The sequence below is a fragment of the Anopheles nili genome, chromosome 3 (assembly GCF_943737925.1).
Source record: "Anopheles nili chromosome 3, idAnoNiliSN_F5_01, whole genome shotgun sequence".
NCBI classification, from domain to species: Eukaryota; Metazoa; Arthropoda; class Insecta; order Diptera; family Culicidae; genus Anopheles; species Anopheles nili.
Window position 1 is genome coordinate 55,999,764 of NC_071292.1, and position 16,499 is coordinate 56,016,262.

Consider the following 16,499-nt stretch of genomic DNA (forward strand, 5'->3'; position numbering starts at 1 on the left):
ATTGCGAACGACGGCAAGAAAGGCAATATGCAAACGCCACCCGACCCCATGTTGACATTCTTGCCACGCAAAAAAAAAACCTTTACAGCGCTATCCGCCCTTTCCACCTGTCGACCTGCCTGCCTGCGTTCCCAGGCGGGCCCTTTAAATCACGGTCGAGACCCACCATGAGGCTCGTGTGTGGCCTCTATGTATCGAGCAGGTTGTTTTCCGACCAACGTCGAAGGGTGCGACTTTCAGCCCTCTGGCAGCAAAACCTTCACCAGGCCACAGCACGCAGTTCGTAAATCGATGTAAATAAATTGAATTCATATTTTATGAACCCACGCTGCGATTTGGATGGGGGAAAAGCAAAAAAAGAAGAAGTGTACGTTCCCATTCCCACCGGATGGAACGGGAAGTAGAAGTCTTTCGCAAGAACCGCACCTGATGGCATTGGTCGGGCCTCCAGGACCACGGTAGAAGCACTCAGGTACCGAGTTCGTTCCGGGGTACGTTATCAATCCTATTTGAAAGCTGATGGTGATATACTTCAAATTTGCGGACTCCCTACTAACGTCGGTTTTTCCTGTCGGACGGCATAAGCAAAATGTATGGCTATTTTTATCCTTTTCGGTGTCCGCAATCAACCATCATCGGGTGGTTTTTATGATTATGATCCATAGCGCAACCGGGGCCCGATGCTCGTTTTTTTTTTTATATAACCAAGATCAATGGATCGTAGGCAACGGTACGTTTGGTTTCCTTTTACTTTTTGGTAGGTATAACGTACGGCCAAAGTTTCAACTCCAGCGAGCCCTCGCAAAACTCAAAAGTAAGCACAACCTTATCGCGCTCGACGAAATAATATGTACCCTGTCAGGATGCGGAACGAGCAGCAACAACACCAAAAAGGTCATCCCTCTAAGCGCCCGGGTGAATTTAAGCCTCGAGATCTTAACGTACTTCCGCCTCTCCCAAGCCACCCCAGCTCCACCACCTCGCGCGTGGGTGATAAATGAAGCAAAGTTTCCACCTAGAGTCATTTCTGCCGGCGCGCTAGAATTTGCATGTTAATGTTCGTCGCAGGTTTTCACCCCACTAACCTTCGCCGTTTCGCGTTCTTCTCGTTCGCGCGACTGACCTTCGCCGGGTGGGCCCTTTGCGTGCCTCAAGCGGAACTTATTTACGGGTACGCTATTTTTCCGTCTCCATTAGGAGAGCGTTCTCTTGGGAGCCACCTCTCTGAAACGGTCGCTTGCAGAGCAGAACCAAGGGACGGAAGGAGAGTAGAAAAAAAACGGTGGACACAAACCTCCGGAGCCGTACTGGGCCCGGAAGACAATCGACAACAAAGTTTCTGTGTTTTTATTCCGTCCTCTTGCCAAACGGTGTCTCGGCCACAGGAGTTGTCGTGCGTTGCGTTCCGGACTCTAGGATTTTCCCCAGCCAGCGAAAAAAGCTTGGAAAATGAAAACTTTTCCAACCGGGCGGTCTTTCGTTCCGCTGCAAAAGTAGGCTACGAAACGCTGAACGTCAGAAGGACGCATTTCTGGGGCTCCCTAACGCAGCAGGCGTTGCATCGAGGGTGCAGGAATTGTGGATTTTGGAGCCGCTCCAAGAACGCTTAAACTTACCTATCATTAATAAGGCAGCAGTAAGATGGGACGTCGGTGAACCGGCCAAACCCGTGGCTCCAAGGGCGGCACCACCCAAGGCACAAGCCACCCCGCCAAGGGCCACGACGGCAATGAGCGCCCTCAGCGGTGGTCCCGCGAACCAATGCCCGCAGCATCCTTTGCGCGAGCGTTCCGATGGCGAGCTGAAAGTGGAAAGAGAAAAAGCGGCAAAATGTTTATTGTCATTGTAATCAACCAATCCCCCGGGGAACAGGGCCGCTGATATTAATCGCACGCTCCGATGGGAAGGGAAAAAAACAAGTGCACCGACCGCCGCGAGAATGTGACCAGCGCGAGGGAAACTGCACTCGATTTCAATTACAACTGCTCCACCGCCGGGAGCATCCTTTGGCGATAAATCTTTAATCAATCGTGACACAATCGGCTTACGCGTTCGTCCGGATGAAGCCTGTCCTGAAGCGAACCTGTCTCGAAGCTTTGTAAGCTGCTGGAAAAAGGAACGGCACGAAGAATGGATAATACTTCACGCGCCACGCGGCCGGCTGCCGAACCGTAAAACATTGTTACAACGCGGCTCAGTACGAGGACAACACGTGTATACGCGGCACCGGCTGTTGTCGCCGCTGTTCGCCGTCGCGAGGACAAGCATTTCCAAGTAATCGAAAACACACATCCCGAGGAACCGGCGAGAAGAGAGCAGGCTGCCCGAACGTGATTAAAAGCCACCATCAATAATGGCAAGCATAATCGGACCAGCGTGCTGTGGATGTAGTTGGATTAATTAATTATTTTACCCCCGTCGTGGGGGTTGTTTCTGTTGCTGGGGATGTACAAAGCGTGCTCGCTTTATGCCCAGACAAGGGATGATTTTAAACGTTTCAATTTATTGCATACACCGACGCGAATTCGTGCGTACGCTTGCCGGCCCTTCGACGGATGACTGATGGGGCGGATGGTCATATTTTTTAAGCATCGTTTCGTATTGCAGGGATTTCTGTTTGGTCGCTGCCCCAAAATCTGCCCCTCTGCATGGAGATTAATGCATTGTTGCGCGAAATCAACCAACGTACCGGGGCGTAAATCTCGGATTTCGCAGACCAACCCATCCACGCGGTACGCGTGTTCGGAAAACATTTCGCGCTTGATGTATCATTAGCATAAAACATCCTTTTTTTTTGTGCCGACGGTCAAAAAGCGAAAGCCCAACCAACGCAGCGGCGCGATTTCGGCAGGAGTGATTTTGGAATGTTTTTTTTCTCTCCCCTACTTCCACGTGCCAAACGGGCGGATTTTCGCCAACATCGTACCGATTTTAGCGGCCACGAGCGTGCCGCTGCTGCGGAAAATACGGAGCCACGTCGAGGAACGAGCCGTGAATTTGGGATTTTACGATTATTCTACTTGTTTTCACGATTGAATTTTCCCGTCCGAACCGGCACTCGGAAGGACGAACAGTCCTCGTGCCAGTCCACTGGGCAGGTGAAGTGAGCTAGGGTTCCAAAAAGGCGGATTTCGCTGCTGCTGGGTTCCAGGGGCAGACCGAGCATTTTCCCAAGCCGGGAAATTGCAAACCACCACGCGCTAGCCACATCAACGCGGACCACAAGCGCAAGCAAAAAAGCCACCCGAAAATAGGAAAATGGAAATCATCGGCAACGGAGCGCTGGTGATAACGCGAAGCTTAGCACCGGCGAAAAGACAGCGGCCTGCCACGATAGCGTGTGTGTGTGTGTGCGACAGAATGAAAGAACAGAATCTACCTTCCATATTTTCCCCCGAAAACAATGCGCAACTCGCGCACTCGTGTAATGACGTGCGATATGACGACGGTAGCGACGAGATGGACCCACCTGCAGGTAGGTGAGCCAACCTGAGCCACCAACCAGACACATAAAGATCACAATGCATTGCACTCGCTCGTAGAAAACCAGCAGCATGGCATACTACGAACCCGACGACCGTGGGCGTTCGGCGCAATCATAACGAAACTATGATTTTTACGACGCTGTTTACACTGCGTAAGTAGCACACGTCGTCCCCAACCAAACCGACCGGCAAAACGATAACGTCCAGCATTTTACGACGACCCCTGCCATCACATTACCGGCAGCCGGCTTTCAAATAAATGTCACCGGGGCGCTGCGCCGTTAGGCCGTGAAAATGACGTCGGTCAAGTTACGAGGCCATTTGTCGCTCCGCTTTTTCGGTTCGGACGTTTGCCCCACGTTTGGAGGCATTTTCCGGCCCAACGCTTCAAATGATGAGCGTCTTACGTAAGTGAGCGTTGCTTGCAGATTAGCTCACCCTCCTCACGTCCTCAGCCGGTCAAGGACACCGGATGCCTAGGGCGACCGGTTGCTAGGGAAAAAAAGGGATGCGATTATGCTCGATGACACATCCCGATAGCGAAGCGAAACTATGCCCAACCAACCCTAGGATGGGGCTTAGTTTTGAGCCATTACGTCCACAAAGAAAGGCATTTCTCGATGGGGAGGGTGAGAAAAGTGATTGAGAGAAAATGCCACACGGAACCGGAGTGCCGCACGAAGCTTAATGGGCCAACTTTCCGAATGTCCTGCTGGCCGGAAAATGAACACCACCGGGGTCGCTTGTTCGGTCAAGCGCCTTGAGCATGTGAGGCTGTGATCTAAGGGAAAAGCATCATTCCACCCACAAACCGATGGGACCATAAATAACGGCGTGGGCTCATTTGAAAAAGCGAGTCCCTCGGAAAAGTTAAACAGTCATCCAGTGTGACCGGCAGCGGTGGAATGCGAGGCACATAATCCAACGGAATTTGTGGGACAGTTTCAGCACGACCCGCACGCGGAAAAGCCAAGCCCACCCGGGTGGGGGTTTTCCACCCAGAAAGCGGGTCGGAATGTAAACCGGCGCCGGCGATAAACCACAATCAGCTATCGGCGGTTTGGCTGATCGGTTCGAAGGCGGCGTCGCCCAAGTCTAATTATTTACACTCGATGGCTTGCACCAGCCGGTTCCGATGGTTCCAAGGGCTAGAACGCACCAGTGCCGAAACCCGGAGCACCTCGAAGGAGCAGGTTGCAGCACCGGCATCATATATCAAGCAAGCCGCAAAGCCTCACCGCAGCACAACACGACACGGCCACGTAACAGAATCCGAAACGGTGCTGCGAGCGAAGACGGTGCGGTTTAGAGCCACAGCTGCAGAGGACTTCCCACCCGTTGTGGGTTGTGGAACTCAGCTAAGCAAAGCACCGGGACGGAAATAAGCCAACCCTTCGGGGTAAACCTCCCGGGAGCGAGAGACATTATGGATTCAAAGGAGGCAGAGACCGAAGGAGCTGGCCAATCGTAGCGAAATGTCAACAATATTATTGTTACGCGCTAATTAATATTGATTACATCCCGAGGCGTTGGGGGGAAGAATGGCCGAGGTACTGGCCAATGATTACAAAATTAACTGTGACAAGGCCCGGCGGACGGGAAAAAGGGGAGCCACAAGTTGATAAATTATGCGATCGAATTGCACCGAGCCGTTTCGATTGATAATCACTTGCAGCTGTAATTTGCATACTGGCCTGGTGATGATCGAAACCACTGCATTTGCTTACTGATGGCGAGAGCATGAAATGTCACAGAAGAAATTCAACAATAAATGGTTAGAGCGGCATTCCGCTCACAGCAAAAGGTCTCGCAACAAAGCAGCACAGGGCTGGCATAAAATTAAGCTTCTTCTAGTGCCGAGCCTCTCGACCACGTTACGCTTGTGAAAGCGAAGTTACAACTCAATCAACGTACGGGAACGTAAGCCGGAACCGGTGGGGGCCAAAAACAAAGACGCTCGTTCTAATTGGAAAATTATTCCGCGTTTCATTACGGTCCGTAATTTGCTCAGCCACAGCTCGTACACAGTAAGCATTTCAGCTGCCACGTGACGTGACGGGAGAGCGAGGCATAATCTTTTCCCCGTACGGCCGCACGAGGGTTTAAATGGTGCTGTTTAAAGCTGTCGGCTTTCCTGCCATACCACGGGCCACGGGTGAAAAAAGGCCTCCACCACCATTCGCCACCGAACGCTCGCGCGCGCGCATGGCTGCGAGGAAATTTATGATGCAAATTGAAATTCGTTTCATAACAAGTGGGATCATAATTAGAGAAAATGTTGCACTCCCGCCGGCACACACGAGTCACCGACACCGACAAACGGAACGGGCACCCACACGCACATAATCCGCAAGTGATATTCAATTTAATTATTCACACCTTGATGACAGGCCCCGGCCACGGAGTGAAACCCGGTCTGGCACTCGCAAGCCACCGTACACGCTTCACAATCAGCGTACAGCCGCCGGATTGATGGTTATGGATAATGAAGCCATTTTGCGATGCGAGGGCTTAAAGGTTAGCGGCGTGTGTGCGTAAATGGCACGCACGCGGTGTATCGTAATATCGCTACCGCAAAGGGCCCGCTTGGTTTAACAACGATACGTACGTGCATAAAAAGTAACGCTTGGGAGAAATGTTTTTGGGGGCATAAAAACGACCCCCATTCTGCCCGCGGTCGCAATCGATCGGCACACATCCCCCATTCAATTGAACAGGGCGCGCTAGACACGTCCTTTCGTGCACGAAATTGAGTTGCGCTCTTTTCCGGCGGTTAAATCTACTTCCCACCATTCCCCCGCAAAACAATGGCCTGTTTCGCAAACATGACCGTGATCCGTGACAAACTCCCGATCGCGGGAACACAAGCGTACAAGCGTGCCACACCGACCAACATTGTGCAGGACGCGCTTGGAACACCGCCTCAATCCCGAAATCGTGACAACAACGAAGCTGTTCAGTAAAATGAGCACGTCTGTTGCCGAATGCTTCTGCCAAGCAACCAGGGTGGTGTGGTATTTACATTTAGCGCGCGCGTGGTCCGTTTCATTTCGCAAAATCGAACCCATTTTCCCGTGAGGCTCACCGCGACTCGTGTGGACCGGGAAGACGCGAGTTTCCACGTGGTTGGGCCCGCGTGTTCGTGGGCTCTAATTTGCTGCTCCACTAGACTCTCGCATCAATGGGACGCGCGTATTTATCACACCCGTGATTTGGAACCATGTGCCAGAGACACATCTCACTACCGGTTGGAGGTCCTTCCGAGCACCGGTGAGCTCGGTTCATTGATTAACATCACGCACAGCTTGCCAGGACGACACGTACGACGTGTCCATTGCTCACGAGGACAGCGACGACGGGTCACAGTTGTAAGTTCCACACCGTTTGGAAGCTATGAGTGGTGGGGATTTGCCACAATGTACAAAGGGACAATAGCACAGCCTGGCACAGAAATTGAACTCTGAACAGGACAACGCGTTTGGTGATGTAAGCAGATTTACACAAGTGCGATACAAAAACGGCGCACACAAGCGATGTGAGAGTTTATCGACACCATGTTTATTATATCTTTCATCACTTGTTATCAGCTGGAAAACAATCAAAAGCCTATTTTTCGTTAGTTTCGTTTGTATGTCGATCTTGGGGCATTATAAGTTATAAAGAGCACTTCGATCAATCAAACTAAACGCGTTGATGCCGAGTGTTTGCTTGGATGGTCGAGAATTAAACGTCACTTACTCATATGCGAAGCGTCCTTGACCATTCGGTATTCAAAGAGGACTAGTGTTCGGGAATCGCCCACAGTTGAGTTCGCCCTGAACGCACTTGAATTCGTTTAACTCTTTGTTGTAAATGAATGGAAACATTCTCTGGCATCGTTAGCAGCCCTTCGGCATTGCTGCATGATTTATCGCAGCAAGGTGCCTCCGCTCGATCTCCCTTCGTAATAAATATATTAAATCCTTAGCCTGCATCGCATCCGAACCTCCCCCCGCGGCCGGTACGCTCCACCGACAGTGCACAATGCAAACAAATTCATCTAGAAAATCAATTTATCACAAAAGCCGACCCACCCCCCATTCTGGGCCGTTAGCATAGCCCCGTCCAGCGGCCGAGAAGCATTCATATAAATGTCAAACCAGCCTGCTTCCGGTTGCGTTCCTGCAACACGCCATCGAAGGGTGTAACGCTTCGAGAAAATTGCGGAGAAGTTGCCGCAATTCTTCGTGCGTTCCAGCGCCAACAACAGCACACGAACGCTGGGTGAGGCCTCGTATGGCACAGTTCTTCGCAATAATGCAAGCGCAAAACTCATATTTATCAAAGCCGTAAATAGAAACCATCTGGGCTGTGGAAAAGCCGGCCTTGTCAACGTGCGGGAGCACGTGCGCGGAACGAGTGTGTGTGTGTCTCCAGCCGAAGAATTCGTCTTCCCGCCGAGCATCCGACAATGGCAACAGAAACAATGTTCCAGTTCAGGTCCTTCCCCTTTGCGACAAGGCGGGGTTGCTTCGAATCTTCGATGACAAAACACGTTCGGCCACGTTGCTTCGAAACAATGGCACCGTTCTTCTGCTTCTGCATTCTCCCGTCGCAGTCGTGTGACTGCATGAATTCCGCATCTTTATATTGCTTATGAAATATCGCTGTAAATTAAGTAATTTTATGTGTACACGTCCATTCGATAGACCCCGGGATTGGACACGGCGCAACCGAGCAACAGGGGAAAAGAAGCCACACTCCCGTGTAGGAGAGAGAGAGAGAGAGAGATCGAGATCGTGATATCATGAATTTTGAATTCACCTCCCCCTCAAGCCAACGGAACAAAAGTTTCCACCTTCCGGAGCCCCCGAGAGCGCGTAATATGGGAAGCATCGTTGGCGTTAAGATAATACAGATTTCTCGTTTGCCAGACACTTTCGCCATTTCCCCAAACGATTCCTCGGGCATCGATAACGACGACAACGGGTGTCGACACGGTTGGCAACACGGCACCACCGCCGGCGGCGACGCAAGGACACTAAAGGACACGATTTGTGGTAAACCTCGACCTCGAGTGCTGTGCGCCCCGCGTTCGAGGAATGTATTTTCCGACCCTCCTTACTATACACGGGCGAGATCAGGAACACGAAGCCCCCGACGAAGAACGGTCGTTAGGTTATGGCGGCGCGTAACATTTTCCACCGAGCGAAAACTTTCGGAAAACGATTCCGGAAGCGATTGACGCCCGTTGGGAAGGAGCCAGGCGCACGTGGAGTAATCGGAAGGAGTTGGGCGCATCCATTTTATCCTCTCATTGGCACCGAAATCACGTTCCGTTACGATCGGGGCGCAATGTGTCGATGCCTTCGTCCTTCGGCGTCGCAACCAGCCGTGGGCTGGGAAAGACACCGAGGAAAAGCGTCGGAAAAAGAACTACACAGTGTTACCACTTGCTGCCAGAGGTGGCTCTTTTTGGGGTGGGCATTTTAAGGGAAGAACCTCGAACACACACTCACAGAAGGGTGCCACAGTAGGCAAAGTTTTCCTCGCCCAAAACAGCTAAATAATCGATAAGTGTGTTCGTGAGCATGGCGTGCGCGCCCCCATCGCAACAGGAAAACTAATTAGAAAATGGGATACTACTTTCGTTCGAGTGTTACATTTAGGCTTTTTTTTCTTTTTCTTCTTTCTCTCTTTCTCTCTCTTTGACCCATCTTTCCAGCAGAACTATTTAAGTGCAGCTAAACGGAAAAGGAGTTTTGGTTCGACTCCAAACCCCCAAGCAGGAAAATACAATGTAAGCACGCTTTGCTCCACCCACACTTGGGAGAGTTGAGTATGGTTTGATTGTATCGTGAAAGTTAAAACAAACCCAATTCCGCAATCGATTCCCAATTGTCAAGGGAAGCAAGCAGCAGTGGAGAGTGATTAATCTCCCTGCCAAGTTCCTGCACCATCGATAAGGTGTGATTAGATCGGCAGATCAGAGACTCGGGTTTATTTCGACTGCTGGGATTTGTGTGGCTGTGTGTTTTTTTTTTCATCACTTCGAACTCGCATCACTCGCAGCATCCACTAGGAGAGAAAACAAGCGAAAAACACAACGAAAAAAGAACCGGAAGCAACCCGTAGCAATGATCGCGCAACGCATGAATGGAAGGCGAATGGGCAGCTTCGTATATATCCACGTTTTTCCCATTTGCTCCCATTGGGAAAGCTCTCGGGGAGAAGTGGGAAAAAATAATATACCTAGCTAACGATGCGCGAGGAACGCAGCGCCCTCAAAACAGCAGGAGGAGAACGGAAAGAAAAAATAGCGAAAATAAAATAAAATCCCACCTCCCCGGAAGACGCACCACTCGGCTCAAAAACTTGCTAACAACTTCATTCAACATAATTTGCACAAATTAAGGCTCCGCGCCTTTCGCTGGGGAGAGGCCCCGGCTAAGTGTTATGAAGTGTGTCTCTGCATTCGCGTTATCTCTCTTTCTCTCTCTCTCTCTCTCTGTTTTCACTCATTTTAACGCCACGTCACGCCGTGTCGGTTGCAAGAAGGACCCGGTTTCACTTTCAGCTGCCGGGTTTTTTTTTACCAACCCCAACCACGGATCCGCTCTTCCTTCCTTGCGCTCTATAAATCAGTGTCCCGCTTCGAATCGGGTGAAAACACACACACACCCACACACCGCCCCACGGTGGGTGTGGAAAAAGTTCCGGTGGTTTATCTGGAGCTAGAAATTTCACGACCCCGTCCGTTGCTGAGCGATGGAAAAGAGACCAACCTGGCGTTGACAGTGCGCTGCGGTGGCCTCTAGGTGGGTGGTGGAATAACGAATCATAATTGCCGCCCATCGTGGGTGGGTGTTGCGCGAGTACGAAATGAATTGTGAATGTAACACCGATGCCGATGACGTTGACGGACGGTTGTGGTGTAGCCGGAGAGAAAGAGAACGCCGGGCGAGCGAAATTAATGGGTCCTCGGAGGGCGAATTAAAGTTTGACGCGTTACACGGGAGTAGTGCAAATTGCCACCGAAGGGAATATGGCCCCACGAAGCGTGCAGAAAGCGGCACACTAAGCTGAGTCGTAATTTTGCGCATAACTGAAACGCGACCGAATTGAGAGAAGAAGCAAAAAAAAAAAGACAACAGAAATGCGATCCCATTCCTCGTGTTGTAACTTATCATTATCATCCGTAATCATCATCCGACACTCGATGGGCTTGCGGTGGGTGAGATTTTCCATTTTCCTCCAATCTGGCCACCCTCACACGCGCCACACCCACACTCGTTCATGCGCTCGCCCGAGGACTAATCTGCATGTGATTTCAATAAAAGTTTATGTGCCCAGGTCGCACGTGGCCCTTCTCCACCGCACGGGATGATTATCTCCATCATTTAGTTTATTAAATAAAATCCCTAAACGTGTCCTTTTTTAAACCCCTTGACGAGCTTCGGGATGCTGTCGATGGACGCGTTCCACAATCGCGACCCATTATGACGCACCAAAAAGGATCTCTCTCTCTCTCTCTCTCTCTCTTTCTCTCTCTCTCTCTCTCTCTCTCTCTCTTTTTGTGATAATAATCCTGCAAACGACCACATCAAACGGAAAATTAACCGCCAGACCACCAAAGCAGACCGGTTTAGAGGTTTGTTGGAAACTAATTTTCACCATCAACATCACCGATGTCCGGGGCTCATCATCGACTATCATGTTGCTCATCATCATCATCATCATCATCATCGGTCTCATGAAGAAGAGTGAAGTGCTTCGACGGATGTTCGATTGACAGAGGTCGAGCTTTGGTTGACCTTCCGGTGGAAAATCGAAGGTGACACCTGGAACCGGACCCGAACTGGCAGCGAGTGCTACGAGGAACGAGACGAACCGGTCACACAACAGTTTGCATACATGGTCGGTGTGTGTTTGGATTTAATCCAGGTCCCCAGGGTGACCGCCGGAACAATTTAAATGCACACCCAGCGAGCGGACTTGTTTAGCATAATTATGCAACACAAACACACACACACACACACACACGCCACTACCGGTGCAAATGGTTATGTCAGCCAGAAGCTCCTTGTCCGGGGCACGTTCCGTCTCGCCGATTGACGCATTTACAACAACGGGGGCCCATAATGCTTTGGTTGATTTTGGCTCTTTTTATCATTTTTTTTTTTCGAGCACATTATTGCCTCGCACGCTCGCAAGCGGATTTATCACGCTTCCTTTCTATTTCTGCCGGGGCATCCGTACAAAGCGCTCATAAATAAAGCTTCGCGTGCGTGATGGATCCTCCTTCAAGGTCGATTTATGGCCGACTGAAACCGCGTGACCGTACCGAAGCGAGAAGTAGTTCCACCTCGCCGGCACACCGCATTATCTAATGAATAAAGACGTTGCGGCCGGTTCGGTTCGAAATGAAAATGCTAGCTTCATCGTCGGATGAGGCAAACCCCCTTAGTAAAGCCGAATCGGAAATGACAAATTGTGCGCCAGCGCCGGTTCCATACCCGCACATTAACCGGAAGGCCACCTCGGGAGGGCTGGCTCCATTCGCACAGCATATTCGGCGCAACTTGAGCGAGAACCATAAATCAATCGTGGCTCAACGCTGGACCCACGATGGGCGGTTGGGTGGCGATAAGGGGTGCGAAATGGGGGAAATTTTTACGGTTTGCTTCAACTGAGACGGAGATAGGCCACCTCCAGGACGGTTAGCTAGATGGACACAAATCGTCTTCCGATGGGCTCGAGTGCCTAACTTTTGGGCCATTCGGGTTGCAACCTCTTCACAGGGGCAGCATATGACGCGCCACGCTGACCTTAACCGTCCACCGTTCCAGCGGAACCGGAGGCTTTTTCTCACTTCGCTGCCCAGGGCGATGAGTCAGTGCTCTTTTCAGAGCCTTCCATTTCGATACCGGATAGAGCGCAGCTGGAGCTGGTGCCTTTTTAATGTAGCTGCTGGTTTTATAATGCCAATGGTGCTTTTTTTTCTTCGTCTTGCGCCATGCCTTATGCGACCCGCAGCCATCCGTCGACACGGCGACGATGACCTGGTGATGGATGTGATGGAGTGGCCTGTCCGATCGGACATGCGGCCTTGGTGCTGATTAGCTAGGCCCGTGTACCGAAGCGTCTAATAATTGCAGTACTCGGAACCGCAGCCTTCAAGCTGTCGATTTCACGCAGCTTCCAAATTGGTCACGGCAATTCGGACCGCGGTTTAGTCACGAATCGATCACGAATGCGGGCGCCGAGATTAGATTTAGATTAGCAGCTCAATTGTCCGGCGAGCGGAGACCACACAGAAGTGGGAAGCGAAAGACGAAGAAAAAAAAACAACACTGAATAAATGCCCCACGACCTTCCGCGAATAAAATATCAGAGATATTATTAATGAGCTTTCGATCGTAGCAGGCGACATTGGCCAAAGCTCGCTGTTTGACGTTTCGATCAACGGTGTTGTTTAGGCACACTTTTTGGCTGTCAAAGCGGAATAAACATTGTGTGCGGTTTAACGACGAACAAACAACCGTCCGGAGCCCGGTTTCAATTCGACAAACAAATAAACCAACCCCGAAAAAAGGGTTTGCCTTGAAGCGCGTGTTTCGTCCTTCGCGAGGGATCGCAAGCCACGAGGACGAATGCAAATATGCTGGCGAAACACTGGGATAACATGCCGCCCTGGTGGAATAGAAGAAGTTTTACCGGAGAGAACGCGGCTTCTATATTTATTGTGCGCCACAAACACACACACGTGGATCCACACCCAGCGGGATGTACGATGTCGCGCGCGCGGTTTGTTGACAGTAAAACAACCGATAAAACCGATCAAAACTCGGTCGGGTCTTGTTTATCGATAACATCAAAGAGACGCACCCCTACGGTGAAGGGTGAAACTGGGAAGGACGAACTGGAAGGACGACCCAATATATGCGGCTATAGACTCGGTAGTCATTTAGCCAATACACCCCAAAAACGGATGGAGTTCTCCAAACGCTAGCCAAACCGAAGACACGTGATTATGGGAAAAACGTTAAAAAAAGTTAATTAAATCTCGATGTCGTTCGAACCCAGTTTCGGGGGTTGAGACGGCAAGGATGCAGTTTCCCAAATGCAAATCAATCTAACGCAAACACGGAAGCGGCTTTGATCGAAGCTGCGACCAAACGTATTGGTTTGCAAATTAAACTCGCACAAAATAAGCGAGAGGTGGGGATTGCATTGCAGCAGCATCGGCAGATCGATTCGCTAAGCCCTCGCTCGTTGTTCCACTGTCCCAAGCGCGATTGCCCTTCAAACCGGCTCTTTAAATACCATAACGTGCGTCCCCCTTCGGCCCAGAACCAACCCAGGGTATTGAGCAATTAATCGAGTCGTTTTATTTCGTCGCTCAACGGATTATCCGATTTAATCGATGCATCTGAATCGATAGGTTTCATCGCGCATGGGAAGTTCCCTTTTAAAGGGGTTGGGCCACCCCATCGCGTTCGATCGCTAATGAAACTGGCAAACCACCACCATCGCGTAAAGCGCTTGGTTCAACAAAGCGACGAACTAAATGAAACAAAATTGAAACGAAACAAACAGCGAGCAAACTAATCCAGGGCCCTCCGGAATGTCACGTGTTCACGCGCGCACGGAAGCGCAATACGCCATCGACATCGAACGGGTTATCTTATGTAATCGGGGGTGCGGATCGGCCCCGTGTGAGTGTGTGTGTGTATTTGCCCTCCAAACAAAGCGCGTTCTGAGGCAACAAAACGCGACAACAACACTTGCTTTAAGCGGTCCCACAAGGCGAACCCCCGATCGGTTGGCGTTGTTTAGCGCAAAGCCGTGTGCGCGTGTGAATTGCGCGTCTCAAAACGGCGCAAGGCACCGAACCTTGAACAACAGCTTCACAGGCAGCATACAACGGCGAGTCCCTTTGTGGACTGGGAACGTGAACCACAACCATCTCGGGATGTCGCGGACACCACGCAATCGATGGCGGCCTTCACCTCGAACACGTCGTACGGATCTCGGATACGTACACACGCGAGCCAATCGGTACGCCTGATTTGACGTCTTGCGTGGAGAGAGTTTTTTATGGTCAGCATAAATGTGTGTCATTGTTCGTTTGTGGCTGATGGAAGCGTCCAGCGGCCCTGGACGCGCAGGCAGCCTGCCTGTCCAGGGTACGAACAAACTTGGAAGTCGCAATGCCGCTCGATTGCGCAGCAATTGCCGCATTACTTCGCAGACATACTAATGAGCCCTTGTCTCCGTTTGTCGATCGGTGCCGCGCTCGGGGCGGTCGGTTATCCACGGCATGAATATTGATGCTCCATCCGGTAGCCAACGCTCAGTAAGGACCTAATTCCAGATTCACTTCCATTTGCGCCGGCGTTCGTTCTTGTCTAACGTTCGGGAAATTATCCACCAGACTCGGCTGCCCAGCGAGCTCCATTACAATCTCGGCGTTTGGGCTTGTTTTGTGCGCTTCAGGCTAATAAAATGTCCTATTACATTCCCAACGAAACGAAGCGCGCACGAGCGACTCGACCGGATAAAGGAGCCGGCACAAGGACGCCAGCTATCCTAAGAAACCACCCCAAACGGAGGCCGAAACCACCGGAGGCTTCGAGGGAACCACCGATACCATCGATACGCCGCCTAATTGACTCATTTCTCGTATCGCCGTGCGCACTCCGAGCCCAGCCAGTCCTCACAGGATTGGTCGACCGGAAATGAGATGTAAAAGATGGAACGGTCCGATAGTGGGGCTCGCGCCATTCTCGAGGCGTCCTTACAAAAGCCCCTCCCGTCAATCGTAGAAACAAATCCGAAACGAGACCACTCCGAGGACGATCTAGGAGCCCCTTCTCGTTGAGATGGAATCAAGCGTAAGGATCCACGGGTTTTATTGATTTTACCTTCAACAGCACGGCCAGGACACGCGCGGCCCGGGCTCAATTCCGATAACGGTATTATTTACGTGACTGATTTTTCGAATATCTGTCCGTCAGCAGGGTCGAGCAGATTCGCCAAACTCACCGGTTGTCATTTTCGACAGCGAACGGCCGTTGTTTCTCGTGCCTTCGCACGCCCACACCGTCCCCCGGGTGGATGTATATTGATGAGATTCTAACGAGACACGCTTCATTTCACCGGCCCTTCGAAGGGGACTCGAACGGAAGCTTGGAAGGTCTCACGGTTCCCCTCCGTTCGACAGGCTCAGGCTCCCACGGCCAGCAGGGTGTCGAAAATTGGACTATTCAATTTCTTCTTGCAAGGGGATGGGGAGATCCCAGACATCGATTGGCCCTCATCGCGCGCATTTGCGAAGGGCCCAAGCCACGCGATCGGCAAAAAGGCAGACCCTATTTCCTTGGTTCCATGACACAAATCAGGGACATTGAATGAATAATTTAAAAGATGAAACGAAAGTGTGCTGCCCAGGACCGCACGGTGACAGAGCATGTGTGTGTGTGCGGTCGGGTCAGGGTCTTCGGTCGCATTATGCAGGACGATGGGGTGTGTGCGATGAAATATTCAAACATTCTATCACTCTCGCGGCCAGCCATCGATGCCAGCAGCAGCAAAACATCAAACGGAGCATCCGCAGCGCAGAATTAAATGGCGTTACATGCCCCCAGTTCAGCCCCAACTGGCAGCCAAAGAAAACTAATGTCTGCTCGGTTGGGTGTCGGGTGCAAAGAAAGCTTACACTGCACTGACTTACGTATCGAAGTTGGCCATGATTTCTCTTTAATCACCTTCCCTGCGAGACCAAGACAACCTCCCCGAGTGTCAGACACACACACACATCGCAGCAGCCCGGGATTGGGGTAGGCAAATACCATCATCGCTCGTTGGGCGGACTTCCGTTTGCCGGTTTCAGTAATGGACTACGAAGTACGACCCTATCGGATGTTTACATTTTGTCTCCGGAACATCTTCTACCGAGCGCTATATATCAAAGGGCTCCGGCAAACGAGCCAAGAGGCCACTGATTGGAAATACCCGTCGTCAGTGAACTTA

At 51.2% G+C, this 16,499-nt stretch overlaps 1 protein-coding gene across 1 annotated transcript in view; it reads right to left on the reverse strand.

The window, feature by feature from the left end:
• Positions 1–16,499, reverse strand: part of LOC128724649 (uncharacterized) — a 99,789-nt gene that overhangs the window by 14,236 nt on the left and 69,054 nt on the right. Inside the window, exon 3 of the mRNA XM_053818372.1 lies at positions 1,617–1,801. Coding sequence (XP_053674347.1) covers positions 1,617–1,801 — 185 coding nt within the window. The remainder of the gene's footprint in view (positions 1–1,616; positions 1,802–16,499) is intronic.